The 15411-nt window shown below is 37.1% G+C and overlaps 1 protein-coding gene across 7 annotated transcripts in view; it reads left to right on the top strand.

Moving 5' to 3' along the window:
- The window catches only part of Dock3 (dedicator of cytokinesis 3), a 405059-nt gene that overhangs the window by 203301 nt on the left and 186347 nt on the right, over positions 1-15411 (top strand). For all 7 annotated transcript variants that reach the window (XM_026779352.1, XM_026779351.1, XM_013346561.2 and 4 more), the window contains exon 7: positions 11658-11742. In XM_026779352.1, coding sequence (XP_026635153.1) covers positions 11658-11742 — 85 coding nt within the window. The remainder of the gene's footprint in view (positions 1-11657; positions 11743-15411) is intronic.

Genomic DNA, 15411 nt, shown 5'->3' with positions numbered 1-15411 from the left:
CTTAGCAGATAAAGATACTTACACTAAACCTCTCTACCTGTGTTTGAACCCCAGATCCCACATGGTGAAGTTCTCTGACTTCTGCTTGGGCAGCTCCATGCATACACACACAACAAATAAATGTATTCTCTCTGTGTGTGCATCTCTGTTAGTGTTTTTAAAATATATTTTCTAGCCATACAATGAATCTGTATAAATACAATTTATAAATGAGTATTTATACTTCAGAGTATTCTTAACTCATTTGTCATTCCGAAAGATTCCTGCATTTGTGCAGTGGATGTGATGATTTTCTGTGCCCTTAAAATAAAATTTGGGGGCTGGGGACATGGCTGTGTGGTTGGGAGCACAGGCTGCTCTTTCAGAAGACCCAGGTTCTATTACCAACACTAACGTGGTGACTCACAACTATCTACAACTCCAATTCCAGGAGATCTACTGCTCACTTATGGCTTCTTTGACACCATAAATGCACATGGTGCACAGACATACATGCAGGCAAAATGCACATACACATAATATAAAATAATTTTTTAAATAAAAAATTGAGGCTTTGTCATTATAAGTTGAAAGAGATTAAAGTTATTCCTAAATTTAATAATTGTTCATGTTCATTGAACTTTGAAGCAACCATGTTGTTTCCTACTTCAGATATATGTATGTATATACATATATTTAAATATTTATGTTCACTTTTCCCAACCAAGGCATTATTGAAATGATAGAAAAGAAAATGATTGGGAAGGGGTACCCTCCAATAAATGAGATATGTGAACCTATTTCTGAAAGGTAGGAAGTAGGCTATTTGACAGAAGAAGTTAGTATAGGCAGAGAGAACTTTAGTGATGTTGGAGAAAGTCTGCTCTGAAGCCCCCAGAATCCAGGGTTATGAGAAGGACCTTAAAAGGTCATGCTAATGATCTGAAAGTCTGTATGAAGAATAATCATCACTTGAGAAAAATTAATAGCCACTTGTTTTCCCTTTATGTAAGCAAATATTGAAACCAACAGCCTCAGAGAATTGGGCAACGGGAGTAAGAATTGGGACCTCATGTTCTGTGGTATTTAAAGGTTTTGTAGTATTATGACCAGGTCCCCCACTCTTACCATAAAGGAAAGTCTCCCATTTATCTATTTAGAAACAAAAACTTCCTACATTTCTTCCAGTGCATTTTACATACAAATGAACAATTAATTTCACTGATATTTATATAAATTATCTGTCAGGGAAGAGGGACACCAGGATTAAAAAAATACCTAGACCTGGGGGAAAATGACTTCTCCTTTGAGAGGAATAGAAGTTCATTTACAAACTTTAACAGCAAAACAAATTCCCCTGCATTTAAAAATCAAGAAGCCTCATAGTGTAGAATAGAAATATATGATTTCTAAAATAAAACATTCAGATAAATTTTGTGTTTAATTTCCTTGAGAATAAAACAAAAAAGATGGAAAACTGATGAGCGACTACATTTACTATTAGAGAGTAATTCCTGGGGAGGATTGAGATCAGATATAATTCCTAGAAAAAGAACAAGGACAATGAAATAGTATTTATAAAGAAACAGAAATTCCTCGAGTCCAAAATCAGCAGCCTCCCAATAGAAGGGACTCACCATACATTTAAAGTTACAAATGGAGTTTTAAAAGAGTCCATTTTAAGGTACATATTTGTTTATCCTAGGGATGAAGAGAAATTCATTAAGGTCTTTAGATAGAAAAACAAGTTCTCTTAGAAAAGAAAGTAATTACACTTGCCTCAAAAATTTTATCAATAATATCAAATACTGGAAGATAATAAAGTAGTTGCTTTAGGATTCCATAGGGGAAATGATAAACTAGCCAGGGTTTATAAGTAGTCACACTGATAGTGTCAAGACCAGTTAAAGCCATTTGTAGATAGAATAGCTCTCTCTGATTTCTTTTGGTGAAACTTGAGGAAAGAAATTGTAAAGTATATGAGTAAATCAGGAATGGTGGGTGGTGGTGGTGGTGGCACACACCTTTAATTCTAGCACTTGGGAGGCGGGGCATGGGCAGGTGGATCTCTGTGAGTATAAGGCCAGCCTACTTGGTCTATAGAGAGAGTTCCAGAACACCCAGAGCCACAGAGAGAAACCCTGTCTTGAAAAGCAAGCAAACAAAAAAAGAGTAAATCAGGAAATACGAACTCTAGTAAGTTCTGAATGGATCTGAGAGTGATAATTGTTATTACTAATAATAAGAGAAACACAATTTAAATTGGTTGTAGTTTTTCTGAAAGGACAGGATACTATCCTGGCTAGTTTTGCAACTGTACATTGTAATCTTCGTTATAAACTAAACTAGTTATATGCTATAGCATACATGAATTCAAGTACAATGATCAATAGTGTTCTCTAAATTAATGACTTGAAACAATAAATAAGTAAAATACATGAAATTACAGTATAAGTAATGATTTTGCCTCTTCAGTCCCAAACACTAATTATATTATAAATTACATTATATATTGCATTTTCTTTAAGAATCAATAGCAGTAGCCAAGAGTGGTGGTGTACAACTTCAATCCCAGAACACTGGAGGAAGAGACAGAAGGATCTCTTTGAGTCTGAGATCAGCCTGATCTATAGAGTGAGTTCCAGGACAGCCAGAACTAAAGAGAGAGACCCTGCTTCAAAAACAAAAACAAACAAACAAAATATCAATAATAATAAATGTACATGAATTGATGATACTAATAGTTATACAAGTCATTATGTTGCAAATTAACTACAACCATAAAACCAGTAGATAAATATCAGTCATCATTTTACTGCAAAACTTAGGAAACAAACCAATCATATTTTATAATATTAATGAGAATAATTTTAAAGTGATGTCTTAGAAACAAGTACATTTTTTTAAATTTTCTTTTAAATTTATTTATTTAATTTTGAGATTATAATATATTTGTAGCATATCCTCATTTCTTTTCTACCCCTCTACAGTCCCATATACACTCCATCTCTGTTCTTTGTCAGATTTGTGGCTTTCACCTACTTCCTTCCCTTACTACATACTAACATGTACATGTATATACATACATTTCAAAATATTACTTGCTCCTTCCGTATAGCATTGCTCATATGAATGTTTTTAGGACTGATCATTTGTTATTAGATAATCAACTTTTTTATCAAAAAAAAAATTTCCGCCTCCTCCCAGCCTCCCATTTCCCTCCCCCTCCTCCCACTCCTCTCCCCACCCCCCACTCCTTTCCCCCTCCCTCTCCAGTCTGAAAAGCAGTCGGGTTCCCTGCCCTGTGGAAAGTCCAAAGTTCTCCCCGCTCCATCCTGGTCTAGGGAGGTGAACATCCAAACTGGCTAGGCTCCCACAAAGCCAGAACATGAAGTAAGATCAAAACCCAGTGCCATTGACCTTGGCTTCTCAGCAGCCCTCATTGTCCGCCATATTAGAAAACTAAGTACACTGGAAATACCTTTCAGTAGCTGTCAAACGATTTCATCTTTTTAACTTTTCCTCAGTGAAGTATGTTTATATAGGAGGGTAATATGTCAATTTTAAATAAATCAAAAAAGAAACATAATTGTAGCATAAATTCTAGTTGGTCTTAATAATAAAAACCCAGAGTCAGATATTAATGTCAGGAAATAATGCTGAAGATCAAAGAAGTGGAGAGACCAGTCACTAGAAAGTTCTTTTACCCCTACTAGTGCTCAGACCAAAGGGGTGATTCTGTCCTCAGACTGCATCTCTCCAGACTGGTCTCCACCAAACTTCAGACTGCAGAGCTCTTGTCTCCTGCTTTATAGTCCCCTCTCCACCCAGCCATATCACTCCTGTCTCCACCCCGCCTAAGGCTGGGATCCCAAAGTGCTGGGATCACCTTTGTGTTAGCTCTGTTTCTCTTTTAGATAGATTCTATCTTGTGTAGCCCAGGGTGGCCTTGAACTAACAGAGATCCCTCCGCCTCTGTCTGGGAGTCCTGGAATTAAAGGTGTGTGCCTCTACTCCCTACCTTCTAGTGGCTTAACTCAGCACTCTGATTTTCAGACAAACTTAATTTGTTAAAACAAACAAAATATCACTACCTGCAGTTCTATTTCTTTCCCTTCTTTCCTTGTTCTCCATCTTCCTTCTTCATGCACCCCTTCTTTCCTCCAGTTTTCTTCTTTTTCCCAATAGAAAATAAAGTAGAAACCTAAATGAAAATTTTATAGTTCTGTCTCTATTTTGTTGTTGCTTTATTTATTCTTCATTCATACAATACATCCTGACCACCGCCTCCCCTCCCTCTGCTCTTCCCAATCTCCATCCCTTCCCCCTTCACTGCTCCTCCATCTCCCTTCAGAAGATAAGAGGCCTCACAGGGATATCAACTGAACACAGTATAACAAAATGTAATATGACTAGGTACAAACCTCATATCAGGGTTTTGACAAGGCAACCCAGTAGGAGGAAAAGGGTTCCAAGAGCAGGCAAAAGAGTAAGAGATGCCCCCACTCCCACTGTTATGTTGTGGAATATTTATTTGTCTTTGCAGAGATAAGTTGCATTTGTTTAAGTATGTAAGGATGTGTTGCATTTGTTTATGTTGCAGAATATTTGTTTAACTATGTAAAGATGTGTTCCATTTGTTTAATTATGTAAAGATGTGTTACTGTTTTACCTTGTCTACCTAAGGCACCTGGTTGGTCTAATAAAAAACTGAACGGTCAATAGCAAGGAAGGAAGTATAGGCAGAACTTCTGGGTAGGAAGAGTAAATAGGAGGAGGAATTTATGCTCTGGGAAGAAAGAAAGGGGGATGCCAGGAAGATGCCAGGGGCCAGACAGTCAGACACACAGAGGAAGCAGAAAAGTAGGACATACAGAATGAAAGAAAGGTTTAAAGCTCTGAGGGAAAATGTAGATAAATAGAAACAGGTTTTATTAAGTTAAAAGAGCTAGTGGGACAGGCATAAGATAAGGCTGAGCATTTATAATTAAAAAGAAGTCTCCATGTCTTTATTTGGGAACTAGTTGGTGGCCCAAAGAAAATGCCAGCTACACTGTTAGGAGTTCCAAAACATTCTCAAGCTAAACAACCACAATGTATATGCAGAGGACCTAGCAGAGACCCATGTAGCCTCCATGATTGCTGCTTCAGTCAATGTGAGCCCATATAAGCCTTGCTTAGTTGATTCTATGGGCTATACTCTCCTGGTATCCTTGAACCCTCTGTCTCCTACAATCTATCCGTGACCCCTCTGGCTCCTACAATCTATTTGTGACCCCTCTGTCTCCTACAATCTCTCTGTGACCCCTCTGTCTCCTACAATCTATCCATGACCCCTTTGGCTCCTACAATCCTTCCTTCCCCTGTTCTACTGCTTCCCTGAGCTCCGCTTACTGTTTGACTGTGAGTCTCTGCATCTGATTCTATCAGTTGCTGGATGAAACATCTCTGATGACAATTGGTCTAGACACTAATCTGTCAGTAGAGCAAAATATCATTAGTAATTATTTCATTGATTTTGGGGATTTCTATTTAAACAAGCAAATAGTCAAATCTAAAATGTTTGCTCAGAAATTGAAGAACTGTTCCCTCTAGTTCTTGCTTGAACTTTAATTATTACTTAATATTTAAAAAGAAAAGATGATTTATTGTTAAGGTGTTTTTTGCCATTAAGTTATATAAACGAGATTATTCCATCCCAAAGTTGAGTCAGAAAACTATATCCATCATTTTTGTGTATACCAGCATATTTCCATACTTTGTGTTCTATTGTTATCTAAGTGTCATAGAACATTGGCACATAGCATATTTAGTAGAGCACTGTCAGTATCTGATGAGGACATTTTAATGTTTTATTTCACATAATTTTTAGTTATATGCTAAACTCTAATGCCTTTCCTATAAGCTATGACATATTATAACTTGTTGTTTTAGAATTAAATCATAAGCTATTAATAATAGCTATTGATAGTATATGTCATGCAGCACCTTGGCAAGTGCGGGGACCCATTGTTATCACTTACTGTAATGAAATACTCCTATGACCTTCCAAGACAAAAGCTGTCTTACCTGGTAAGGCAATTATGACCAAGAAGCGGTTTCCTTAGTGTTCTATCATGTAGTAAGTGCTGGAACTGGCATTTGTACCTAGGATAACTCCTAAAACCCATACTTTTAGAGGACTGTACCTGTTTAGTAACTGTACCTGGTAGTCTTAAAATTCGGTTACTTGCTACCAGTTTTTGTAGTTTAGATATTGTTTGGTTTTTATTTTATTTTTCTCCTAGTATTGCCTCTCCTTCTTTCCTTCCTATCCTTCTCCCCTTTCTCGTCCTATGTTCTTTTCTTAAATTTTAAAATAAATGAAGAACTTATTTCTAGACAGGCTTTCACTATGCAGGCTTTGAGATCACCTGCTTCAAGCTCTCAAGGACTGTGATTAAAGGTGTGTGCCACCATGCCCAACAGTATTGTGTTTTTATATTTTTAGGATCTATGATATAGGAAGTGTGTAATGCAAAGTTGTGTTCAAGTGAACTGTTCATTCTCCCTTCTAAAGTATCCTATATAAAAAATAAATCCAATAATTATATTTAGTGTAAAGAGTTAAAAATAATACACCTAGTAATTAATTTCAATTTATTAATTTTTCAATACCTTCCATAAACACTTTTTTCAATGTCTTTAGTTTCATCACTGTAGAAAATATAAAATAGGTAAATTAAAATTGCAGTAATCCAGAATTGACGCAGGTAAACTGATTTTGCCTTAGGAAAATACTCAAAATGAGAAATATTTTTAAAAGTTTTTATTGCTTATTTAAAAATTAGTTTTATTTTTATTTCTGAGATTATGTCAAATCATTTCTCCCTTTTCTTTCCTCATCCCAAACCCTCTCATATATCCCTACTTGCTGTCTTTCAAATTCATGGCCTTTTTTCATTACTTGTCATTGTATGCATATATATGAAATATATGTGCATGTATACATATTCATTCTAAATACATCTTGATCAGTTTGTATGATGTTACTCATATGTATGTTTTCATAGCTGACCATTTGGTATTGCCTGACCTATTGGTGTGCTCTTTCCTGGAGATTATTCTTCCCACATTCAGCATTCTTTCGTTGCCTGTTTTTCATTGTATAGGGTTGAGTCTTGTGGCCTTTCTCCCATCTACTTTAGCATTTTATTGTTATTGCCTGGGTCAGTTCATGGTTTGGCAGTCATGTTTGTGATATTTTATGGGTGTAACTTCTGACGTTACTAGAAGACATAATCTCACAGCAAATGTCCTGTTCCTTTGGCTCTTAGAATCTCTCTACTCCCTCTTCTGCAATCTTCCCTGAGCCCTAAGTGTGAGAGGGGTTTTGTTTTTGTTTTTCTGGTAGATGTATCTATTGAGACTGAGCTCCACAACTCTGCATTTTGATTGGTTGTAATTTTCCGTAATAGGTTTTGTCTTTTGCATTGAACTTCCAGAGGAAGGAAGTATCCAACCATCCTACTCAGCAATGATACTTGTGAACGATCAGAATGGCACGATTAACCCTGAGTGTATCTTAATGACATACACTCTTTTAAAAATTATAGAATTTTATGTGTTGCATTCTTTAGGTGGCAAGTTCAGATTTGAATAACACTAAAAGTATTTTTAAACTTTTGTTGAATTAAAATTATGTGGTGGTGCATGGCTTTAGTCTCAGTACTTGCGAGGCAGAAGCAGGTGGATTTCTGTGAGTTTGAGGTCAGCCTTGTCTACAGAGTAAATTCCAGAACAGCCAAGGCTGTTACACAGTGAAACTCTTCTTTTTTTTTTTTTTTTTTTTTTTTGGTTTTTCGAGACAGGGTTTCTCTGTAGCTTTGGTGTCCGTCCCGGAACTAGCTCTTGTAGACCAGGCTGGCCTTGAACTCCCAGAGATCCACCTGTCTCTGCCTCCCTGCTGGGATTAAAGGCATGCGCCACCGCCCGCCTGGCTGAAACTCTTTCTTAAAAACAAATGTTTCTGTACATTATTTTGTTAAATGAAATTGGTATTTTTACTGCAAAGTCAAAAATTTTTAAATGAATCACTTATAATGTATAATTCTAGTTATTGTTTTGTCTTATATTAAGTCTCACTTTGCCTGGTTTTGAATTTATAATTATTCTATTTTGGTATCCCGAGTGCTAGGTTTGTGCATACCTGCCATTATACTCTGCCTTTTTTTTCTTTCTTAATCTCACTAATTTTTCCCCTCCCCCCTCTTTTCTACCTCCACTATAAGATTTTTACCTATGACAATTCCTTCATATTTCTCTCTCTGATTTACTTTATGTCCTTTATTTATTGTGGTTAGAGTAAGTGCCATAAGCAGTAGTTTGGTTTGGAATACACAAAAATGTGTCACTCAATAAATTTCCCCTTAGTTGATTTTAAGCTAGGATTTCTGATTAAAGGTTTAAAGATACAGTCTTTTTTTTCCTTTTAGGACATATAAAGGCTGCAGAGTATCGGTGACTTCTCAGGTTCTTCAGTGGTTAAGGTAGAGTCAGCAGCAGTTCTTCAAGAGTCAGGCAGTCTCTCTTTCCCTACCTTTCTTAAATTACACATTTTCTTATTATTTCCTAAACAATACAATAGAACAGCTATTTAAATAGCATCTACATTGTATATATTACAAGTGGAGAGATGACAAAATATACGGAAAAGTTGTGTTTTATATCCAGTTGTATTGAATATGTTTATGTATTATATACAGATTGTAACTCTATTATGTAATAGATTTGAACATCATTGTATTTGGGCATTCTTGAGGGCTTCTAGTACTAATCCCTCTTGGATAGATATCAAGAGACAGCTGTACATCTCTAAACTTCCAGTAGTTACAGAAAATATATGAAATGTATGTTTTGTTCTCTCCACCCTGCTTCCCTTCCATTTGTTCTCCTCCCCTCATGGATACATATCTTTTTTTTTTTCTAGACGGGGTTTCTCTGTGGCTTTGGAGCCTGTCCTGGAACTAGCTCTGTAGACCAGGTGGCCTCGAACTCACAGAGATCCGCCTGTCTCTGCCTCCCGAGTGCTGGGATTAAAGGCGTGTGCCACCATCGCCCGGCTATGGATACATATCTTATTATGTAACCTAGGCTAACTTAGAACTCATTTATCTTATTGCCTCAGTGAGTACTAGGATTTTATAGACACGGAACAATCTGCTTTCATGTATGTCTTTTTTGTTTTTTTAGAAAATATAAATGACTTGGAAAATATTTTTAAAGATAATTTTATAACTCTAGTTTTCTAACATAAATACTGGCATGCTCTTTCATTCTAAATTATAGTAATCATTTTGCTGTTAGTGTTTGCTTTTAACATGCTGTTAATATGCTTGCTTCTATCTTCCTCATAGTTTTGATTTTCCATTTTTACTTTACTATCATCTTGTAATTTGATACTTTTAGATCAGATACTTTGCTATGAACAAACTTACCTTAGTTTGTTTTCTGATGCCATGATAAAATTCACAAGATCAAAAGCAACTTGGGGAAGAAAGTGTTCATTTCCTCTTTCAGCTTATAGTTCATCCTGAAGGGGAGTAAAGATTTGAACTCTAGGCAAGATATAAAGCAGAGATCAGGGAAAAACACTGCTTATAGGGTTGCTTTTCATGGCCTGCCCAACCTGCCCTCCTATAAAACCCAGTAGCACCTGCCCAGGGGTGATACTGTCCACAGTAGGTAGGCTCTCCCACATCAATTTTAATCAAGAAAATGTCCAACAGACTAGCTCACAGGCCAATTTAATGGAGACCTTTTCTCAGTGAGGTTCCCTCTTCCCAAATGACTCTAACTTGTGTCAAGTTGACAAAAACAAACAAACAGCACAAATAAATTATGTATTATTGGTAAAATAAGCCTACATTTTGGATGCACAACTCATTTTAAATGAGTAGGAGGTTTGTGTACTGAAAAAGCTTAGAGAATTAATTTTGCTAACATTTTATGAAAAGGTTTATAGCTTAGTTAGAGTAGTTGTTGTTTATTTTGAAAAGTCCCATGGAATACTTTTGCCAGACATAGTAATTCATAACCTTGTTGAGGTCAAGTGAACCATCTCTGAAACCCTGATAAGTAAGCTCTCTTCTTTAGAAAGAAATTCATATATGATCTTCCCCAGTATAGTATCTGGGGAAGTATCCATTTCATAGGCCCACAAGCCTCTAACTTCACTGATCTTCAGGTTTAGAGCTAGTAAGAAGGAGACTATCAAACTGACTATAAATTGTGTTAGATAAGTGAACCCAAAAATTTGGGGTCTAGAGAGTTCTTCCCACTGCCTAATGCTACCACACAATCAACTGAAAATTACCATCACTGTGGGATTCCCCTATATATGCTGCTGTGATTACCATTGATTAATAAAGAAACTGCTTTTGGGCCTAAAGCAGGACAGAACATAGGTAGGTGGGAAAACTAAGCTGAATGCTGGGAGAAAGAAGGCAGAGTCAGAAGAAGCCATGTAGCACCGCCAGAGACAGATGATGCTGGAACTTCACCCCGTAAGCCACAGCCATGTGTCGATACAGAGATGAATAGAAATGGGTTAATTAATATGTAAGAGTTAGCCAACAAGAAGTTAATGGGTCAAGCAGTGATTTAATTAATACAGTTTATGTGTGGTTATTTCGGGGCTGAGCAGCCAGGAACAAGCAAACAGCCTCCTACAACACATCACTTCTTTTTTTCCCCCATCCAAAATCATATCTTCTAAATTCTGCTGCTCAAGTAGTAGTATTTCTTAAACCTCCATCTAATGTTAAAGATATTATAGCTTATATATCTTAAGATTTACCAATGTTAGTATTAAATTGGAAACAATATACAGGTAAACTAAAACACATTTCTTTTTTTAAATTTTTAAATAACATTATTTTTCATTTATTTTATATACCAACTAATTTCCCTCCCTCCTCTCCTCTCAGTGCAGTGCTTGTCTGTGGATCTCTGCCTCTGCTTCCGTCAGTTGCTGGATAAAGCATCTCTGGTGGCAATTAGGGAAGTCACTAATCTGCTTACAGTAGATGGCCAGTTCAGGCACCCTCTCCACCATTGCTAAGTCTTAGTTGGGATCATCCTTTCTAGGATGTGATTTTTGTTTTCTTTTGTTGAGATAGAATCTCACTGTATAGTTCTGGCTGTCTTGGAACTGGCTTTGAACTCACAGAAGTCTTCCTGATTCTGCCTTTATGTGCTGGGATTAAAGGTGTGCACCACCATGCTAGGTGCTGGGACATGATTTTTATGTGTTGATTTTTTTCATTGTAATGAAAATAATGCAAAATTGAACCTTGAATATACTAGTATGGTGTGAGAAATATAGAAATAAAAATGGCTTATTTGTCTAATCAAAAGTAGTCTTAATGAAATTAAGTATTATTATAACCGTATTAAATGGAAGCTTTTGTAATTACCAGTAGAGCTGCTTAGTAACTAGAATTGTCTTAAAATCCCTAGCTTCATTCATTTGCCCCTAAGTGAACACAGTTAGATGTTGCTAGATAAAAGCATGTCCCTTCTAGGGCAGTGCTTGAAGCTCTGTCTACAAAATCATGAAAGACATAGGTTTTCAGTTCCACATAGAGAGATGAGTAATCTGAGCATTTGCAACTGAGTGTGGTCTTTCTCTTTATTAGGCATTTGGGCCTGGATTTGGTGCCTCGGAAGGACTTTGAAGTAGTGGACTCAGACCAGATTAGTGTCTCGGATCTCTATAAAATGGTAAGAAGTCTTAACAAGGGATGGATTGTTCCTTTACAGCTATTTTTTCCTTTGTTTTTAAAACGTTTTAATTTTTTTATTCATTTTACATACCAGCCAATTTCCCTCCCTTGGTTCCTCTCCCTCCGTCCTCTTCTCCTACCCCCACTTCCTTCCCACCCCACCCCCTTACCCACCTTTCAGAGAGGGTAAGGCCCATGAGGAGTCAACAAAGCCTGGCACATCCAGTTGAGGCAGGACTAAGCTCCTCCCTGCTGCATCAAGGCTGAGCAAGGCATCCCACGATAGGGAATGGATTCCAAAAAGCCAGCTCATGCACCAGGGATAGGTCCTGGTCTTGCTGCCAGGGGCCTCACATACAGACCAAGCCACACAACTGTCACACACATGCATAGGACCTAGTTTGGTCTCATGCAGGCTCCCCAGCTATCAGTCCAGAAGATCATGAGTTCCCAGAAGCTCAGGTCACCTGTCTCTGTGGGTTTCCCCATCATGATCTTGACCCCCCCTACCCTTGTTCATGTAATTCCTCTTCCCTCTCCTCAACTGGACCCCTGGAGCTGGCCCAGTGCTTGGCTGTGGATCTCTGCATCTGCATCCATCAGTTACTGGAAAAAGGTTCTACGATGATAATTAGGTTAGTCATCAATCTGTTTACAGGGGAAGGCCAGTTCAGGCACTCTCTCCACTATTGCTAGGAGTCTTAGCTGGGGTCTTCCTTGTGTATTCCTGGGAGTTTCCCAGGTACCAGGTTTCTCCCTAACCCCATAATGGCTCCCTCTATCAAGATATCTCTTTTATTGTTCTCCTTCTCTGTCCCTCCCCCAACTCCATCCAGTTCCCTTATGTTTTCATCTTCCATCCTCTCCCTCTACCCTTCTCCCAGTTTATCCAGGTGACCTTATGTATTTCCCCTCCTAGAGCAATCCATGTGTTCCTTTTAGGGTCTTCCTTGTTCCTCAGCTTTTCTGAGACTATGGATTGTAGCCTGGTTGTCCTTTACTTTACATCTAATATTCATTTATGAGTGAGTACATACTGTGTTTGTCTTTCTGAGTCTGGCTTACTTCACTCAGGATGGTTTTTTTTTCTAGTTCTACCCATTTGCCTTCAAATTGCATGATATCATTGTTTTTTACAACTGAGCAATACTCCGTTGTGTAAATGTAGCACATTTTCTTTATCCTTTCTACAGTCGAGGGGCATGTATGTTGTTTCCAGGTTCTGGCTATTATGAACAGTGCTGCTATGAGCATTGTTGAGCAAATGTCCTTGTGGTATGAGTGTGCATCCTTTGGGTATATGTACAAGAGTAATATTGCTGGATCTTGAGATAGATTGCAACATTTTTTAAACTGTCCTTTTGCTTCTGTCTCTGTATTTAAGAAACAACTAGTTTTACTCTGGCATCATACTTTCCAAGTGGAAATACAAAGCAGGAATGTTGAGCTCACTATACTTTCTAGGGGTCACTTCTCTGTTAATTCTACTCTGCTGGTTTTTTTCTGCCACTTGCAATAGTTAATAATATATATCCCTGTCTTGCCTTTTATAATGAAAAGATGATTGATGTTGCAAAGAGCCAGTTGTTAGTTCAAACAGTGACTGAAAAAAAGTGATTGAACCTGGAAATAATACACTTATCTTTCTAGAGACATGATGTTGTTAAGAAGCATATTTAGAGTCCTGCTCTCAATCACAATCCTCATAGTGTGTATATGTGGTCTATAAGCAATTAGAAAATTGATGGAACTCAAGTTCTCTTAACTTACACAGGTTTCCATTCTTATGATGAACATTGAGGATGACAAAGCCTATAAATATCTGATAGATCCTTAGATGTATGTTAGTTATTTTAAAAACATTTTGAACAAATAAAAATGACTTCCAATTAATGTCATTTTCTAGTTATTATATTGAATTATAAACTCAGACTAAAGTAAGGATACTAAATTAAATTAATGAGGCTTAAACCCCAGTTATATTATTTAGTAGTTGTATGACAGTTATTTAACCACTTCTAGCAACATATCATGTATTTCTGTAAAGTACCTAAATCATATAATAATTATAGGATTATGACATTGTATATGACTAAATATGTATAATACTTTGGACATAAAGTAGAAGATCACTGGATCTAAGTAACCATTTTAATGAAAATATCTATAGGGTTAACTGATAAACACAGTTATATTTTATATGTTGGATAATAAAGTAAAAAAATGATGTAAAATACAGTAGAAATTTAAGGTGAGAATTTCAGACTAAGGAAATTTATTTTTAAAGAGTTTATAGTGATTCAGACTGTATGATGAAAGCTGCAAGAAAATGAAATATTTTTATAGAGAGCATAAGACTGATTACAGCTATTGTGAACCTATGTTTGAAGGTCTTAGTGGATAGATAGATCATAAGTAACTACCATTGCATGTACTGCATGGCATAAATAAGGTGTATGCTGATGTTATTAGAATAAAGATTGGTATTCTGGGGACCAGAAAAAGTAAGGAAGGAACTTCCAAAATGACACACAACAGACGAAAATAGCAGTTTCAGGAAGTGTGAGACATTTGATAATTTTGGCTAAGAAGGAGTCAGGAGCCAAATTGTGAAGAGCTTTGTAGGTTCCAGTTAGGGGCTTGATAGAACATGATAGTGACATGGCAAGTTTTTCAGATCATAAAATAGAACTGCAAAGAAGTCATTTCAGTTCAGTAGTTCAACCTAGAGCCAGGACAGTGGAAGTAGAGAGAAGTTGTTGAATATTGAATATACTTAGGTTTTAGAGTTAGAGTTATTGAAAGAATGAAGTGGTATGCGTGTGTACAGGGAAGAGCTAGATTAAAGAACAGTGACTCCTGTGTTTAATCTGCCCAGATGATAAAAGTACAATGGGGAACTATATAGAAGAATCAGATTTGGGGGTAACCAATGAGGAACCAAGATATTTTTTTTTTAATTTTTAAAAATTTGGTGTAAACTTCCCAAAAACTTGTATTTAAAGTCTGTGGTTCGGGAGTAAAGTTTAGCGGTAGTAATTTTAGAGACATCAGGAAAAATATCTATATTTGTAGCTCAGCAAGAAGATTTCTTTCTTTTCCAAATATTTCTAAATGAAACCCAATGATAATAGAGCTCACATATAACTTTTACATAGCCAAACATGAACGCACAAAAATTCCTACATAAAAGTTAGAGAAGAGAGCAAGTAATATGTGGAAGACTCGGGAGAAAACAGGGATTCTTGTCAACAAAGAAGAAAGGAGAGAACAAGTACAGAGTACAGTAACCCACACAGCTTTTAAAAATGTGTGTGTCCTCCTGAATATTAACCTTCATCAGGCGATGAAAGGAGACAGAGACAGAGACTCACATTGGAGCACCAGACAGAAATCTCAAGGTCTAAATCAGGAGCAGGAGAGAGAGCACGAGCAAGGAACTCAGGACTGCGAGGGGTGCACCCACACACTGAGACAATGGGGATGTTCTACTGGGAACTCACCAAGGCCAGCTGGCCTGGTTCTGGAAAAGCCTGGGATAAAACTGGACTCTCTGAACATAGCGGACAGTGAGGACTACTGAGAACTCAAGAACAATGGCAATGGGTTTCTGATCCTACTGCACGCACTGGCTTAGTGGGAGCCTAGGCAGTTTGGATGCTCACCT

This window comes from Microtus ochrogaster, chromosome 5 (assembly GCF_000317375.1).
Source record: "Microtus ochrogaster isolate Prairie Vole_2 chromosome 5, MicOch1.0, whole genome shotgun sequence".
Taxonomy (NCBI): Eukaryota; Metazoa; Chordata; class Mammalia; order Rodentia; family Cricetidae; genus Microtus; species Microtus ochrogaster.
Note: the sequence above shows the minus strand (reverse complement) of the source record. Positions and strands in the feature narration are given on the sequence as shown.